Source organism: Clinocottus analis, unplaced genomic scaffold, assembly GCF_023055335.1.
Source record: "Clinocottus analis isolate CAN_PGR_092001 unplaced genomic scaffold, fCliAna1.0.p SCAF_9, whole genome shotgun sequence".
Classification (NCBI taxonomy): Eukaryota; Metazoa; Chordata; class Actinopteri; order Perciformes; family Cottidae; genus Clinocottus; species Clinocottus analis.
The window spans coordinates 16,771,272-16,789,542 of record NW_027176251.1 but is presented as its reverse complement, the minus strand read 5'-3'; the positions used below and the strand labels follow the sequence as shown (position 1 = coordinate 16,789,542).

The following is an 18,271-nucleotide window of genomic DNA, read 5'->3' as shown; positions in this document are numbered from 1 at the left end:
CACAGTATCTGTTCATCAGGTCTTCCTAACGCTCAATATGCGATATCGAAGCAATAGTGGCTTTTAAAGTACCATTTTTTTAAAATAGTTTGAAAGGAGTTCCACAGTATTTAGGTCTATTAAGCTCAGCGTAAGGAAGTCCCTTTGAAGTCATCACCATGGCAACCTTTGATCTAACGACCCACAGGTGTTCTCGTTAGGGCAGTTTAACAGACACACAGACACTTACACACGCACACACAACACAGATGACTTCTGTCTCTCTGTCTGTTTGTCTCACACACACAGACACACATACACACACACAAACAAACAAACACATACACAAACACACACACAAACACACACACACAAACACACACACAAACACACACACACAAAGACGTTTACGTGTGTTTTATATTGTGTAGTTGTCAACACTGTGATCATTAATAAGGTCATATGATATTTCATATACGTTTGTGTGTGTTCAGGACGTTCAGTAGTTTATTTCCTTAAGTCCACAGTCCAGTCTGCCTCTAATCAGTCTGCTGGCGCTCACTTGGTCACCATGACGACGGCAGCACACAGGTGCTTCATATCAGCCAATCAGTTTAACACACAAACCAACTCAAGTGCTTTGGAGAAGAGACGGGCGTCAGAAACAAAAGCTATATATTGCGACGTCTTACGGCAGTAGTAGCCACACTTTCAAAATTTCTTGCGAAATTTTCTAGTTTTGTGATGCTCTGCAGGATTCAGGATCTATTTTCCTAACTTCCTCCTTGGACCGTTCATTCTGGTCAGATTTCATTGGGTTGTTGCGTTTACGCCATGGACACGTGCAGCATTTTATCGAGACACCTTGACAATGAGACACCTTGACAATGAGACCCTTGGAATCGACCATCCAGATCTTTTTTAAGCACTCCCCCATGGCGAGTCCCTCCTTCTCCATGGCCATGGCGATCAGCTCAGCAATCCCCATCGCTGCCTGGGAGCGGGACAAAAGAGGAGAGTGAGACATCATGACTTCTCCATGCCAGCAATAGTCTGAAAAAATGTCCCATTTGACCGAAGGCCCATTTTCCTGCAGTCTGTTATCCTTGAACTGAAACACCTATTTGCTCATTGATCCCCCCTCTGTTTAATCTTCATGCATCTCCAGAAAGAAACGGTCAAAGCGTCAAAATGATTGTTCAAGACACAAGTGGCTATGGCTTAGCGTGTTGTGTCAGAGTAATGCTGTTTGTCATGTGGAGGAACAAAGTGGACTCATGGGAAGGTGGGTCACGAATGTGCATTTTAAGCTGAAAAACTTGTCAACAACGGTAACGTCAGGCAACAAAAAACACCACGGTTTGGTCTAAAACAAGTACACACACTATATACACACATAAACAATTATAAGTATAGAAAACACAAACATCACCAACGTAACTTCAAGTCAAGTCGACAACAATTTTGTTTTCACACTGGACACGAATGCCGGCCTCTTGAGTTTGTTATTTTTTGTATTATTAATCGACTGATAACAAAAACATGGACTACGTCATGCTTTATTAGTGTAAAATCAGACATTCAGCACCCCCATACAGCCTGAATGGAATGATCCTTTGCTTCATAACCACATGAACACACTCCCCTGTGACACTGCCAGTCAAATCAGACTCCTTAGATTGAATCATCGAATGTTCGGGGTCAGCCCTACTGCAGGTCATTGACTCGAATGAGCAAACTGCAGATACATATTGCTGTTGTGTCACTGACGGTACTGAGACAGGTGGCTGTTGCTAGAACGCTTTCATTACATCATGGCACGTCAACTTTTCCATGGTTTTACCTCTAAAATCAAATGAAATTCAACATGCTGTACTTCACTTGGAGTCATATTTACAGTCTGCACACACCTCTCCTGCACCTTGGAACACAATGGTATGGTCACACATTTTGCTCTTGGTGATGCGGAGAGCGGCCAGGAGTCCGGCTACTGCCACTGCAGCCGTACCTACGGAGGATTAAAGATGCTTTTTAGTTTAATATACTTCGACTGATATTCTTCACAGGGTGAGTGACATTCATGTTACGGCTGTACCTTCAAGAGTCAAATAGGAAACACAATAGTTAAAATGAGGAATCAAACAAGCTGATGCTTTATGGTAGATACTGAGCCTAAAAACCCAATTAAACAACTCATTTGGTGTAATTTATGACATTTATAACAACTGTGGAGTTAAGCAAGAGTAAGAAATGGGCTGCTAAATCATTACTGCACAAACACAAGAGTGATTCACAATCACATCCCACATCTTGGAGACAACAAGTAGTATGCATATTTTACTTATATTTGTGTGTGTGTGTGTGTGTGTGTGTTACCTTGGATGTCATCGTTGAATGTGCAATACTTGTTGCGGTACTTGCTCAGCAGCCGGAAAGCATTAACATTAGCAAAGTCCTCAAATTGAATCAGACAGTCCATTCCATACCTGAAGAGAAAGAGGAATAAAGAACATATTACCTTTATTTGTGAATGCTCATTGCATTATTAGGCTTTTGCACACACTCAAACACACAACAGAGAGCCGTCTCCGCTTTTTAGAGACTTTGCTTCAGTCCTGCGGGGGGCGCTCTCCCACCACACTAACCCCACAGGGGCAGTTGGCTTTTCAACGCACAAAGTTATAACAATGGATTGAATTCAGTATTCTGACTATGCACAGTTATATTAACACTTTTCAATGAATGTAGAGGAATACTCTTCTGTTAGTCATGTAAAGTGGAAATGAAAGCCGCAGAACTTTGTACACTGTTTTGTTTTGTCGCCATTAGACGAGCTGCACCTGTTTTCCCCGACTTCACAAAGAGATGAGGTCAAACCTTCACAAAGGGGTAGAATCACAAACACACGCAGTTGGAGGGAAGCGAACTCAGAGCCCACCCGGCGTCCCCGCAAAGCAGCCGTGTTCAATTTTACAAGATGCTGCTCAGACATACAGTCAATACAGGAGCGCCTAGAAAAAACATCATAAAACAAAAATAAGCCTTAAGGCCGGCGTTATGAGTCTGTAAATTAGATTTAGCAGCAATGAAGAGGAATCCCAAATTCCCATGCCTTTCAACAGATGGAGCTTTTGTTCAAAGAATTTCACTGGATGTTTCGCAGAGCGACTGATGCTCCCCAAGATGAAAACCAGGCTTTCAGCTGGAGGGAAGCAAAGGCACCGGTGACGGTGTGCAGGGTAACGTTATGAGTTAGAAGCTCATGGCAGATAGATACTGGACTCAATTACTATATTGAATACTGTATATTAATGAAGATTTGATGAGATTTTAAACATATTATAATATTCATTAGTATGAAGTACAGTTTTGCCGCTTGAAATGATGAATGTCAATAACAGATTTGATCAGCCCAAGCTAACTAAGCTAATGTTAGCTTATTGAGTTGAGAGAAAAAGTTTTTTGTGTTGACTTCTTCTAATCCTAAAAAGACTTACAACAATGATCGGAAACTCAATGTTCTTTGGAAACAATGCTAAGCTACTTCAGTGCGCTAGTTAGCCGGACATGTTACTGTCTCCAGTTCACGTTAGAGCAAATGGTGATATGGTTTCGTAAAGGCTCAAAGCTCTTGCAGTATTATAAATGGCTCTTAATACAGCTTTCCTCTCGACACACAAAAGCTTGACAGAGCTGCTTTGCCTGGTTACGGTTGCTGAGCTGTGATTGGTCAATCCCTGTTTGGGGAAGGGGTCGCAAATGATCAGTTGAAGAGATTCGCTTCTGAGGGAAAATTCTCGCACAAAGTGAGTAGTTGGGATAACGAATGCTGTTTGATTGGCTGTCTGAAAGTATAGTTTTGCAGTACGCCTATGACTTTATTACATCTATTCCTCAGCTCGAGACAATGGGAGGAAAGGGTGAGGTTGTCTGAAACCTGTATTAAAAACACCAGAGATCATGTCTCAATGAAAGACAGAGGAAATTGTGGACGAGCCAAGCAAACAAGCCAAGCCGACCCCGGACCTCTGAAGTCCTTCCCTGTCACGTTTGTTTTTCCCAGCTGAGAAACAGTTTTTCTCTCTTTTCTCCATTTGGCCTTATACCTTTAATTCTTTTCATGAAACCCTACCTTATAAGGAAAAGGAGGTTATTGTTAAATTCGCAAAATCTGTTTCCCACTTGTTACAGAGGCTGCTAAACTGCTTTAACTTTCAGGAGGAGGAGGATGAAGCTAGGCGGAAGCGGGGCAAGAAAGAAATGCAGGATGACGAGCGACCTGAGTTCAACTGCAATAAAAGTTAATGTCCCGCCGAGAGAGCGCCATCACTGGGTCACTGTTTACCCTCCGCACTGCCACACTGCGAGACACCGATTCTGATAGCGAGACGGACAGCCTGGCTGACTTACTGCCAACACAGCAGTAGCGACGAGGAGAGAAATGTGTTTCCTATCAAGCAGAGAGCAGCACTAAAGCACAGAGAGCCTGTGAGAAGAGGAGGAATAATGAGGCCAAGAAGGGAGCTGTAAACTTTTTCATTGTGTTGGGGCTTTTGGAGACGGAGACAGGCGCCCTCTGGTTTGGTTTGGTGCAACTCGCCGCTGGAGAGGTCACACCAGTTCACGCAGAACCAACCTCCCGAAGCAGAAAGCCCCAAAGAGACGGATGCAGCAGTGTAGTGAATACTCATGCTGCGACTATTCACAGTGAAGATGAAGAGGATTAGACTTTAAGGTGACATATTAGAGTGAAAAACAATGTCACACATTGAATTCTATGTTCTATTTTGAAACGTCAGCGCAGAAAGATCTGAGAGTCCTGACAAAGACCTGAGAACAACTGAGCTGTGAACACATATTTATGGGCGTCCGCTGACCATAAACTACAGAGTGACTATCTGTGGTTGTGGTGCTGCTGAAAGAAAGGAACATCTTCCCAAAGCAGAAAGCTCTTTGGTCAACGGCCTAGGCCATAAAGATAGGGGATGTTTGTGTGTGTGTGTGTGTGTGTGTGTGTGTGTGTGTGTGTCCTCTTTGACCATTTGTGTCCGTCGTCCCTATTGTGCCTAAAGTTCTGTTGTCTGTCCTTGACGATGCTCCGATTGGAACGCTAAATAGTGACAATGCGTCTCTCTGCCATCTGAATAATGGGATTATTGTTGCTGAGTAACAACACAGGAAAACTGGAAATAAATTTGGTGAAGGTTCCCAAAGTGCCAGGAAAGTTCTGGTCTCATTAATTACACTGCACAGTTACAATTCTTACATGAACATTACTTCAAGGAATTACACTGTCAAATATTTTAGATATGAATTTAAGAGAGATGATACAATACTGGGAAACAGTTATCTAGTTTTGGGGTCAAATGGATCCATCTGATGTTCAGAACTATGTTCGAAAATAACCTTTTAAATCCTGCAATATGTAATAAATAATAGCTTTTATTTATGCATAATAAATAATAAGGGATCTCAATTCATACTTTTAACCATAGTGAATGTGATTGGCCATAATCAGCATTAAGAGCTCACTCACAAAAGTATTCAGAGTGTGATTTATTTCTGGGTCACTCCTAAAATCAATTGTGTCAACCCTTATGCTCTCATGTGATTTTATTATTCATTTTATTGTTGATCAGAAAACTATGATCGGAAACTCAATGCTCGATATTCTTTTTGTATTTAAATGTATAAAATAGCATTACATCTGGTAATGACTAACTTTAAATGCAAAATAAAGTTCAGGACTTGTCAGCTGCCAAAGCAGTGCCTTTGCTCCACCTCTCATGACTGTTATGAAGAAAAACAAATAAAGAGGCGGTGTATCCCTGCAGATGAGATCTGGCAGTGAGATCACTTTCCATCTCTTTGTCTGGTGCTTTGTCAACAGCAGTGTCTGTTCAGTGACTTCTGAGACCAAAAAGGGCCTGCTGGGGAAGCACTCACGTCGGCCACTAGGATGAGAAAACAGAAGCAAGAACAACACCTGCAACACTAAACCCCGATCCCTGGCTTCCAGCTGTAGGTTTCTTCATGACAAGTGGTCATAATCAATAGTTACAGTGGATCACATGACTACCTGCGTGTGAAACAGGTTGTTTTAATAGATTGTATTGGAGTATAGAGCTACACGAAGGATGGACGAATGGATGTCATTATTTTACTGGTGGAAATTGGTCCACACTCGCTTATCAAAGCACACGCCATATTTTGTTATATGGGAATAAAAACATTATTGGATTTTGATATAAAATATAAATAAAATACAAAATATGATTTTTTTTGTGCATATATTGTTTAGATCAGGCGGGATGTGATCTAAAAGGGATAAAAAGCTTTAATTATCACAAACTCTTAAATTCTTCGCCCATCAGCTTCATCAGGACCTTGAGTATGGTATGAAGTGATCAAATTTGATTCACAGTTGCCTGGTAACCAACACCTGTCAATCAAATATTTTGATGGAAATATTGCCACATCCTGATTTGTGCTCAGAAGTAAATTAGATCACCTTTTTCCAACTAAGCCCCACCCACTTTAACCCAGTGAACTGAGCACATGTCAAATCCTCACCTGTGGAATCGTTCAGACTCAGACCTTTGAATTCAGATACACCATTTATTTACATATAGCATATTAAGGCAGGTGTTTTGACTTATTAGATATTCCTGCTGGAGACATCTGGAAAGAGAAAAACACCCAGACGAGCAGACAAGACACTGCAGACGAGACGTTAAGCCTCTCTTGCCGCTGGGTCGCTTAAGCTATCTGCGAAATGCTAGCAGAACCAGACAGAGCTCCTTTGTGCTTGAAACCTTTATACTGCTGAGATTTATGATGTGCCGTACGGGTCACATGAAAGAGAAATACCTGGTCTCAGTGTTTCCTGGAGGAGTACTCTTACTGTGTCTTAATACCAGTCCAGTGTATTGATAATAACCGCTTGTGACATTAATATTATTGTTTGACAGCATGAAAAAGAGCGTGAGACATGAGACACGCTTCCATGTGGCGAATCACTCAGTCTGGGCCAAGGTTGGACGGGGGAGTCAGCGAGTGACCCGACTCCTTCAAGAAACGTGATCCGTCTCCACCTGAGACTTGTTGGAATCTGAATCTCCGGCTAACAGGAAGTAGGTGGATGTCGTATGGACTGGTGGGCGGGGAGGGAGAAGTGATTCTTAGTTGAGCGCTGCAAAAGAAGGTCACACACAAGGGTGCTCTGTCCAAACACAGCTGTCGAACTTGTGTGCATAAATGTGTACACACACACACTCACACAACCTACAGGGCTTCATGGCAGAACCTTAATAAATCCCCAGCCCCTCACGCGCTCCTGAGAGCCAGCATCTCTCAGCACACGTTATTTCTCAAATCCTGAGCCGTCGTTGAAGACAAAGGCACATTCTCCATTCTTTCTCCTCTCCTGCTGCTTTCATCCATCCATCTGCCTTTTCTCTGTGTTCTCTCTTCTCTCGGTGCCAAGAGTTTAAAATAGTTGAGGCCGTTCATGTAGTTATTCACTTGCATGTATGGAGAGTGTTGTGTCAAACACCGTGCAATCGTTTTTGACATTAAAATATACTTTTTATTTTATCAACCTGAGGGCCAAAATACTTGTACTTTTGTTTTTTTCAATTTAATAGCATGGGATTTATGTTTCTGGACTTTCTGACAGAAAAGTTGAAACCTTTGCTGAGCCTTGTGTCGTGGGCATGTGCAGGGGCAATGAGATGAGGGCATCGCTCCCTTTTACCTGAAGACAAGAGCAGGAGACAACACCTGATAATTATTCAACAGGAGTGGTCACTAGGGAAGCCTTGAATCAAACACTCAAACAGTTGCATCATTCCCCTTTGAATGTGGAACTTTTTTTCAAAATGGTGGCTTTAAAAAATAAATAAAAAATCCCTTCTTACTCCCGCTGTTCATTGATGAGTCAACCTGAACTATTTAAGTTCACCTCCAGTTTCTTAGAAAAATGAAATAGGAATAATATTTAAAAGACTGCAGAGCTGTAATCATTCATTCAATCTCTGAGCCCATAATTACTCATTTTCCGCCAATCTGGCCCTTTTGGGGAAAAATCTCCGCTGTTCCCTGTAGTTGAGAAGCCACCCGGTTATTAGAGTCATGGCTTCCTGTTGCCAGCTGGAGTGGGCCCAGGCTTCTCCGACTGGACTCTCATGAGTTCCTATGTATGTGTGTGTGTGTGTGTGTGTGTGTGTGTGTGTGTGTGTGTGCGTGTGTGTGTGCCCATGTGTGTGTGTGATGGCTTTATGGCGCACAGGAACGCAGAGATACGCAGACGCGTCGGCACGCATGAAAGCCAAAAGTATACAAAAGTCGCATCAAGGTGGAGGACTGCAAGAAGGACGTCGGCATGACTGCACCTCATTTCAGTTCAGAGAGAAGGGAAAAGATACGATCAGTGTACGAAGAACATGAAACTCAAGCCAAAGCTAACCCATCACTGTGAACCACCGCTGAATCGAACATGACACGACACCGCAAGTGTGAGTTATGCATCCCCGGTGCTTGGGGAAGATATGGTGAGGAGTGTTTCCTGTACGTCCACCACTGACAAAACAGAGATAACTGTGCATTTGAAATAATGATGCATTTCTCAATATGCTGTTCACAGCAACCAGAGAAGTTCTTCTATCACGACTGAAAGAGTCCAATTGGCTGAGAGTCCGTGGACTAACGAGCAAGAAAGATCGTTATGGGCAGGTTCAAAATACATATTACATAAGTGTGCAGCTCAACCGGTTTCTGAACAGTTGGATTCGCGGTGCAGTCAGAATTCTACCGGGAGATGAACGATCACGCCACTGAAAGGCATTCTGATCACTTTTCAATAAGCTGTCGTTGCCATTCAGCCAACGGGCAGAGTTTTTATTGGCACTGCTGAACAACCAAAATATAGTTCAAAGAAGGCAAAAACCGAATCGTCTGTGACTAAAGTTCCAGACCGTTGAATCCCACGAGGTCCGGGTCCAGGACACTGCATGCACCGACGATGCTGAACCGCTGCACATATTTCTTTTAACAGCACCATGTGCTGTTTGTGTTAAAAGCGACAATAGCAGAGTGCGTAAGATCCTACCTGTCTGACACAGCCGCCATGAACTCATCCAGCAGGTCATCGTAGGCCTGGCCTCGCACTCTCTTGTGTCTCAGCCCAATGTAGAGAGGGTCCCTCAGCAGCGCCTGCACACACACACACACACACACACACACACACACACACACACACACACACACACACACACACGGAGCCAGAGGACAGAAGAGAAGGGGAGAGGAGAGAATGTGAAAACTAATAGGAAGACTGCAGGAGAGGAAAGAAAGAAGAGGTCACTTCTTGGTTTTTAAAGTTTCATCACCACCTAATAGTTTGGCCTTTAAAACCTTTTTAATCCCAGTTGAGCCCCAGCCTGTAAAAAAAAAATCAGAATGGTTTGCATAACCATACTAAATACAGAATATTTCCTCAACCACAAGGGCTATTTGAATAATTTTTAAAATGTATAATATACAGAAAACACTGAGAGATTAGTTAAGAGGTTCATATAGCAGTATATGTTTTACTGGTTTATTGGCCGATGCTTGAACACAGGAAAGAAAAGAATTAATAAAGAAATTCCAGGATGAATTTCCTCAATGAAATTATGCATATCATTGCTTCTTACTAGTATAAAATAACAATATATGTGAACAGTTTCTCTCCAAAGTGCATTTTTTTGTGGCTCTGGTATGGATACAAGGGATTACATGGGATTAGGAGGACATGGAGAGTGAGGAAGAGCTCCTGATGAAGAATTCTTCAAGTTAACATATATACAAAAGAAATTGTTTCAAAAGAGTACTCAGCCGATTTAGCATTGCATAACAAACTGGCCAACAAAACCTCTTTTGTTCCATGCATCCTTCTTCCTCATGAAAAACTGGCACCTACCTTACCCACAATGCAACTCAGCAGCTTACTTTGGTGAGTGATTTGGGTGTGTTTTGCAAGTAGCTGCTAGCCTCAAGCAGAGATGAGGCCACTAAGATCACTTCTTTCAAACACAGCACCCCAAGATGTATTTATAGTTTTAAACTTTGAAAAATGCTTTGGGGGTATTACTGCATCTGAAAAAAGGTAGAAGTTGGTCTGTGCAACCTTGAAATATGCTTTGATGTGTAAAATCCATGCAGTTCACCTTTAAACCTTTGACTCTGAAGTCTGTAATGGGATGCAATTAAATTATAAACACTAGGCCTACACCTATTTATCAAACTGTGAGTATTTAGACATTTAAATTTAATTGGTGCATTAAAGAAAGTTCCCATTTCCACTACAGCGAGTACCAAAGTGCAGCGTTCTCTTAAGCAAAGTAACTACAAAATGATAAGGAAATTAAAGACCTGTAAATGAAAAAGCTTTACCATCGTGTGGGACTTGACTGTGCTCCAGCTATAAGGGAACACATTTCCATAAAGTTAGGGGGCTTTTAATAGACTAATAAAAACCTAATTACATGAAGTGAAAATGTGTATTCCCAAGACAAGTGTGTGTCAAGTCTTAAACACAGAGGATCCTACACTTCCCAGAATGCAAATTCATACTGTCTTGTAAATGCCCACCTGTCTTTCAGAAATGATGGCCAAAGCTTGTAACACTTTGTGTAAAACATGTTCAAGTCTAAATAACACTGATGTTGTGATTTGCATTCATTCCGATGATCAAAAGCACCTTCCAGAGCCAAAGAAGCCTCTTTACCCGTACAAACTGCTCCGAGATTTCTGTGCAGTCATGACATTTGACCATGTTCTCCATTTCAGTTCAGTGTCAGCATGAAAACAATGAGCACAAAAGACAAATCACAGTGGAGGCTGATGGGTATGTAATTATCTTTTAAGGTATAAAAAGAGAGAATTTATTATAAATATACCAAACATTTAAACTTACATGTCATTAACATGTTTTCATGCTGCTCCCATCCAAACCAGTACATTACTTTGCTCCTGAGCAGGAACGTTTGCCTGTGAATGTTGAATATCTGAACAAAAGAGCCAGGCAAATCTATTCTATCTAATATTGTAAACTGTGTTACTGAATGCAAACTTTAACTTCATGGTGGAGCGAGACGATAGGTCAGAAGATTGCTTGAGTAAGTAGGTTTCATCCTCTGGGGAACATGAATGTCTGTACGGCATTTCATGGCAATTTATCCAATAGCTATTTCAGCCTGGATCAAAGCGGTGCCATCCCGAGAGCCATGCTGCTGAAATCAATATATGGCCTCATTCAGAAATTAATTTGGTGAGGAAGTGTCGCGTAATTGAAAATTTCAGCTATGCTGTGCTTTAGATTTTTGGATTACGTAAACATGATTAATTTTGAATCATGACACAATCATAATTGTACTGGATGTTGTCGCTGGAGATGGACAAACTCAAATGAAGTGTACACATATGTGATGTAGGAGCCTATAGAGTGAACTCTGACCTTTGCACCTGAAAGGGATACAGCAGGGAAGGGGAAAAGAGAGACAGAGACCAACACTGAGAACGAAAGAGAGAGTAGACTGTGATGAATTAAGTGGAAGTAAATGTCATCTGGCAGTGGTGATGGATTGCCTCGTAGACTTTGCTTTGCGGTATCGGCACATAGTCCATCAGATCTTTGACATGCTGCACCTGTCTGATACAACATGGCTGTGTCTTAACATACAAAGAGCTGTAGATTTCTACCGAGACAGACTTTGGAGGATAGACTCATAACCTAAATCCGCCTCCCTCCATAAACTTTGACTTCCGGGGAATTTCGTCCCAAAGGGCCGGGGAACTGATCCAGAGCGTTGGTGAGCCTCATTGGGACAGGCGACCTTTACTTCTGGAGATGGATAATTAGAGGGTGCCACTAAGATGAGCGCGACAGCCGCCTTTCCATGGCAGGGTCAAGAGTTGCCACGTCCAAGAACAGCTCAAAAGGTTTATATAAAGGCACAATTTATTTGAAGTCGACAACTCATTTCCTGGCAGGCTTTTAATGGACTGTCCAAGGCAGAGTTGGTCAAGTACAGCAACCAAAACAAGCAAAACATTTTCATGTGATCCCATGTGAGAGGTGGATTGATATCAGATGGCACTGTAGGTAGTAATTTAACAAGATGATGCAAGAGCCTGCAAGGAGAGACATAGCAATGAGCATCTTCTATTGAGTGTATGATGGTGAGATTGTGTTTCATTGTTCGGTCCGTTTCCCGGCTGTGACAGAGGAGACTGTGTGGTAAGTGAATCGAATAGTTCTGAGTGGGTTCCAAAAGTGGGCTGACCTCGTTGATACTGCGCTGAACATTAGTCTTCTTCCTGTCCCAGATTACCTAGCGTTGATTGGCTCAGGTGTCCTTTGTGTTGTACAGACTCTTCTCTCTCGGACAGAGATTAATCCTTGTGTATTCAGTTCATGCCTGCGAGAGACACACTCACTCCACTTTCACTGTTGCAAACTATTTTAAAGCATGTATGATACGTTGGTTTTAACAAAGTAGTAGAACGAGACCAGGGGTGAAGAATAGACCTCTCTGAGGTAAAAGAAACACGATATTGGACACACAGCATATTGTCCTGGATGACATCATTGACTCTCATTACAGTGTGAGTGTGTGCGTATGCATGTGTGTGTGTGTGTGTGTGTGTTGAGGTTACTCCAGGTGACATCAGGCACTGATGGATAGAGTTCAGGGAGATATCAGGATGATGTAGTGCAAACTGGACTTCTTGTGTTGTATGTAAGACGGAGATAAGAAGTGTCCATGTTGTGAGAATGTATTGCTGGTTACACAGCTACCACATTCCTTCGCAGAAAGAATAACAATTACACAATAGCTCACTTTCTAAAAGTCTCAAACAGACATTTGAAAGACTACAAGCCTCATCGTGGGCTGATAAAATATTTTAAAGGATATAGTTCTTGCCAAGAGTTAGATTAGGAGAAGGGAGTTTGTATTCCAAAACATTATTTGTCTTAAAGTCTTGGTCAGGTACTCAACTGCTTGGATGTCTGCCCGTTGCCTTCTCTCTCTCTCTACCCCCATATCCACTCAAGGACAAATATAATCCCTTAATAACAGTAATTTTAATAATTAGCGGGAGCTACTACTACCTCATAGCCTCTACCTCCATCGGCTCCCACCATGCCTTCACAGTCACGGCTGCAGATTGAGGCGGGGTACCGAGGGAAGGACTACACATATGACACACGCACACACACAGCCTATTTATCCCATTACAACTCATTGAGCCTGTCATCTCTTCAGAATAAGAGAAAAGTGGAAAAGTTGGCCAAAGCCAGGCAGACTACAGTAAAATCTCTTGTATCGGTATTTCTCTTAAAGTTGCATACGCAGCAATACAATGTGTGTGTATGTGTGAGAGACTGTGTATGCGCTTGCAGACAATGTTTGTCTCTGTGCATATACAGTATACTTTCTGGTGCTGATGGATCACTGGTAGTGCTCGAGTTAATGGTAAATAATCTTTCATTCCAAGCGAGGCCTATACAGTCTCAAATCCCCGCAAAAGAGATTTAAGATTACATTTGTTCTAAATGTATTTGCCATCTCAAACAACTCCAAACCCAAGGCCACGTGTCCTTTACAAATGCACAAATGAAAAGCATGATATGATGATAGCAGGAATAGGTATTTGCTTTTCATGAACAGCTGGCCTGATGTGAGCCCTGGGCGACCGCACACAGCGGCACTGTAGAAATCCATTTCACACAACCTCCATCATTAAACAAAACCAGGTGATGCTGAATAGGCTTAACAGCTGAGAGCACATAAAGAACTTTTTTTTGAAAATTTAATTTATTTTTTACAATTTTCCAGTTGCATTTCTTATTTTTAGGAGCTAACTGCTTCACACACCTTCAGCCTCTAACAAGCTTCGGGTGTATACTCGTTACAGAAAAAAGTAATCACCCACCAGCAATTGTTACAGCCCAAAACTAAACATAGCGTAGAGCTGGAGCCGGGTAAAATCTTTCTTGACAAACAACACTCTCGACCCACCCAGTATCTCCAGCTATTTTGCGAGTTGCACTACTCAGCCAGTGATATAAAAAAGTATTTACAATGTGTTCATTAGTGAGCTTATTGAGGTGTTAGAAAACGTAATTTTGAGTTGTGGACCAAACCAAACTCGCTGTTTCCACGAGGCCATTAGCTGCACGTCTCAAGCTAAACACTTAACACACAGGCACAAGAGTGGTATCACTCAATCAGTGGAAGCTGAACTATTCCTACAACCTCTCTCCCGACAGTATTTGAAGCTGTTATGGTTAAAGTCCAACACCGCTCCCTCAACTGCAACAGACTGACACACATATCTGCTGCCAAAATAGGAAGAAGGGAAACTAAACAAGGCCTTCTCCTCCCCACATTTTGGCAGCAGATATAAGGCCGATTGAGGCAATTGGAACAAATCAAACTATGAGACTGATTTTTAAAACTGTGCTGTGTTTCCTGTAAATGTCTAAAACCGCTGCCGTGCACCCAAGAATCTAATCTGCAGATGGTATTATCACGCTCACCCAGAATCATTCAAACGGAGTAGGCTCAATGTGGAAACTTAGAACGCACACATATGCCAGTGGAGGTTAAAATGTAGGGCTACATACTGTAGGTCTATGAAGACATGGTGGAATGACAGAGGCTTTTGCTGTCTTAATCCAGCCCCAATGGCATTAAGATAGCCAATGTATATTAAATTATACATGAATTCTGCAGTGTTTCTGTTGTTATAATGTAAGGAATTTAGTCTTAGTTTAGATTAGTCTCTTTCCAGTCTAACCAATCTTGCATATACGTTCTGTTAATTACATTTAATTGTCTTTGCAAACTCATTGGTCCCCAGCAACATCCCTTATTCTTAATCCACATGGGATGTTTGCTTGGCGTGAAACTGAACTTCGGGGACTGAGTCATGTGAAGATGGTCTTAGAAGAAGTGGGACAGCTACTGACAGGCTGAGCTCAGCTGTGTCAAGCACACATGCATCTGAGGCTGCCACGCCCTTGGCTGAGAGTTGTGTATATTTAGATGTGCACACAAGCTATTCTTGGTCTGTTTAGGGCTGCAGACGCACGTGCTGCCCTGCCCAGAGTTTGAATCATCTTTTAAGAGATGCTGCCGTAGAGAAACGGGACTCTAGGTGGGTAACTCTGGCTCTCTGGGCTCCTCACTGGCTGGCACAGGGGAGAGGTGTTTTACCATCTGGCATCCATCAATGGAGCTGCTCACCTCACTTATATTAAGGGTGTTTCCGGGTTGTTAAGTGTGAGATTAGTTATATTTTTCTTGGCAGATTTCAGAGGCAAGGCCTACCTGGCTACGAAGGATCAGGAACATTCCCCTCCTGGCATCAACCATCATGTATTCATGGATTGTTAATGTGTTGGAGCAATTTTGGAGTAAAAGGGTCGGCAGCAGTAGAGTTGAGTTGAGCAGGAAGACCAAGCACACTTGATCTTTACTTATTGGGGCCTATAAATTATCTAATTCCTCCACAATGATGATGAGTTTCATCTAATTTTATGTAATTCACCTTGAGTTTAGCCCCTACTGCTGACCGTTTAGCCGCTGCTACTAACCTTCATCTCTGGTGTCAGAGGTCAACCGTTTTCCATTCTCATGTTAGCATTGAGCTAAAAGTGTGCTAGCATGACTGTAGACTAGTTATTTATTCTGTAACAGAATGAAAATACTGATAGATGCATTAAAACTGTACTTATGTACTGTACAGTTTCTTAATAAATCCAGCTTTCCATATCTGATGGATGCAATATAGAAATAGCTCAATATTAGAAGTTGCTTATAGTTCTGTAAATGGTCCGCCACTTATATTCAGGCGTCAGGTCTCACCTCATTGTCTGTGCCCACATCCAGCATGATAGGCAGGCACTGCTGTGGCGGCACCCCCCCGCAGGCTGTGTAGAGGGCCAGCTTGCCCACTGGGATGCCCATGCCACAGCAGCCCAGGTCTCCCAGCCCCAGGATCCTCTCTCCGTCTGTCACACACACCGCCTGTCAAGCAACACAATTGCAAGTTTTAAACAACCATCGCGTCAATTACAATCTGTGTTTCATGAGTCTCTATGTAGGGTAGTCCTAAATTAGATTTGACATCACATTTATACTCAATTTTACAATAACATAAATGAAGCAGCAGTTCTGCTTCCTCATGAATTTTAATTGTTTTGACCATAACAAGTATACCCTGCTAATCAGAAACATGTTGTTTTTTTTAACCCTCAGTGTAAGCCAGGCCCTCCCAAAGAGCACAGATCACGTCCTGGCTTTCCATTCACCAGTTGATATCACCAGCAGTGGAGTTTAATTTGAAATGTTCCTAAATGTCAAAGGGTTTGTTTTTCCCATATGAACATTAATGCAGACTTTTTTTATATAGCCGGGTTCCACCCACAATCTGACAAAGTGTCATTAGGTTTTCCATTTGAATGTTTAAATCCTCATAATGACCATAATTGATACCATGAACAGCGTTTCTTCCCCCCCAACTGTCAGGTGTTAATGTATGAGTCAGAGGTGGACTACCCTGGCTGCCGTGTGCCCTCCCTCTATGGAAATGTTAAAAGTAGGCCGCATTAGGTGAGTTTACGATAAGACCACCATGACAATGACAGGCGGCATGTCAGCGCTGAGCTAAATGCCCTGCTGTTGACAGCTGTGAACAGGTGGCTGAGGCTGCAGGTTTATATGACATGCCAGGAATGTCTACAGGTTTCGTCATTCTGAATATGACTAGATCGTGACTGAGCACATAGTTGCAGAAGATTAAAAGAAAAATGTCAGGCTTTTGGGAAATTGGCCAATACAGCAGGTCAAGAGGACCAACATCAAAATCATCCACGGATCCCCAGTGGATCGGTGGATTCACTGCATTTGTTTGTTTGAGTGGTGTGAGATGACTGCCCTTGAGGTAAAAACATTATATTGTTTTACCAGAATGATTATGATAGATATCATAATCTATGTCTTCCAACATCAAAGCAACATGTGTCGTTGCTGTTCTTATTTCTTTTTTGCTTTTCTCCACAGCAAGACAATGGCTGAAGTTTACTGGTCTTATTCTATTGTTATTGCATTTGTGTATACTGTAATGTTGTAAATAAAATAAAGTTGTATGCTAAATGCATATACATCTCAGGATAAAACAGGTTAGATTCTATATTCAATTATTTTCGAATGTGTCCTAATCATTCATTCTGTGTTAGCCACTGAGCCAAACCAAAACAGGTTTTAGGTATTGTTACCTTTGTTTTGCTCTGATTTATTGATGCAGTCAGACAGAATGTGTCATGGGTTTTGTAATGTTGGAATAACATGAGCATGATTAAATAAGACTGTTTGAATGCTTTTATTTACCCTGACGTCCTTTTCTGGCCAGTTCTGGAGCACTGTAGAAATGTGGCCACGGTCATGTATAGTGATGAACAGCCCCCTGGAACACAGAAAATCAAATGGGAGAACGTAATGTAGCAGAAGGAAGAGAGAAGAGAAAGAGACCCCACTTCTTGCATGTTCAAAAGGCATCACAAGTCAATACTCTCCCTCTTTCTCACACTGCATGATGACATACTCAACCCTGTTAAAGCAAAATGTCCCTAAAATGTTGGTAATACAGAAATGGCAACACAAAAACATTATCATAAAAATAAAATAACATATCCAAGATTTTAGGAAAAAGCTTCGAGCTTTACTTAAGAGACTGTTTGAAGTTTCTTTTCTGCCTTTGTTCCTTCTGACCACGACTTTATTGAATACCGATGGCACCTGGGACTTTAATGCTTAGAGCCAAGGGCCTCTGGAGGGAGTTTGCTTTGGACCCTTGAGTCTTCCCAAATATTCAATCATCTTAGTATCACCCCCTCCCACCAACCCTCCCTCAATGGAATGAGCGTCCTTCCTTCAGGACAATCCCAGGATAAAGAGATCATCTCTATGCGTGGGGTCCAGCTGTGGCGTCTTTCCTACCCAACACGCCCATCTGGTTATAGAATGGGAGAGGGGGGTGAAAAACCTCCTCTTTGTGCCAGAAACAGTCAATACATCAGTATTTGTCACAATCTGCTCATAAAGTAAAGACCCAGCTCAGGTTTGCGCTTGTGAAAGAAGACAGTGGAGAAATGTCATAACGCAAAACAGCACGACACATTGTTAAAAGCAATAATAAAATCTAGTGAGATGAAGAGAAAGACATAAACTTGTCACATAAA

General features: G+C 42.1%; 1 protein-coding gene across 1 annotated transcript in view; it reads right to left on the bottom strand.

The window, feature by feature from the left end:
- The window catches only part of me1 (malic enzyme 1, NADP(+)-dependent, cytosolic), a 72,742-nt gene that overhangs the window by 4,493 nt on the left and 49,978 nt on the right, over positions 1-18,271 (bottom strand). Inside the window, exons 4-9 of the mRNA XM_068569665.1 lie at positions 17,421-17,496; positions 15,897-16,058; positions 9,089-9,192; positions 2,356-2,465; positions 1,890-1,987; positions 860-973 (exon numbers count right to left, since the gene is read on the bottom strand). Coding sequence (XP_068425766.1) covers positions 860-973; positions 1,890-1,987; positions 2,356-2,465; positions 9,089-9,192; positions 15,897-16,058; positions 17,421-17,496 — 664 coding nt within the window. The remainder of the gene's footprint in view (positions 1-859; positions 974-1,889; positions 1,988-2,355; positions 2,466-9,088; positions 9,193-15,896; positions 16,059-17,420; positions 17,497-18,271) is intronic.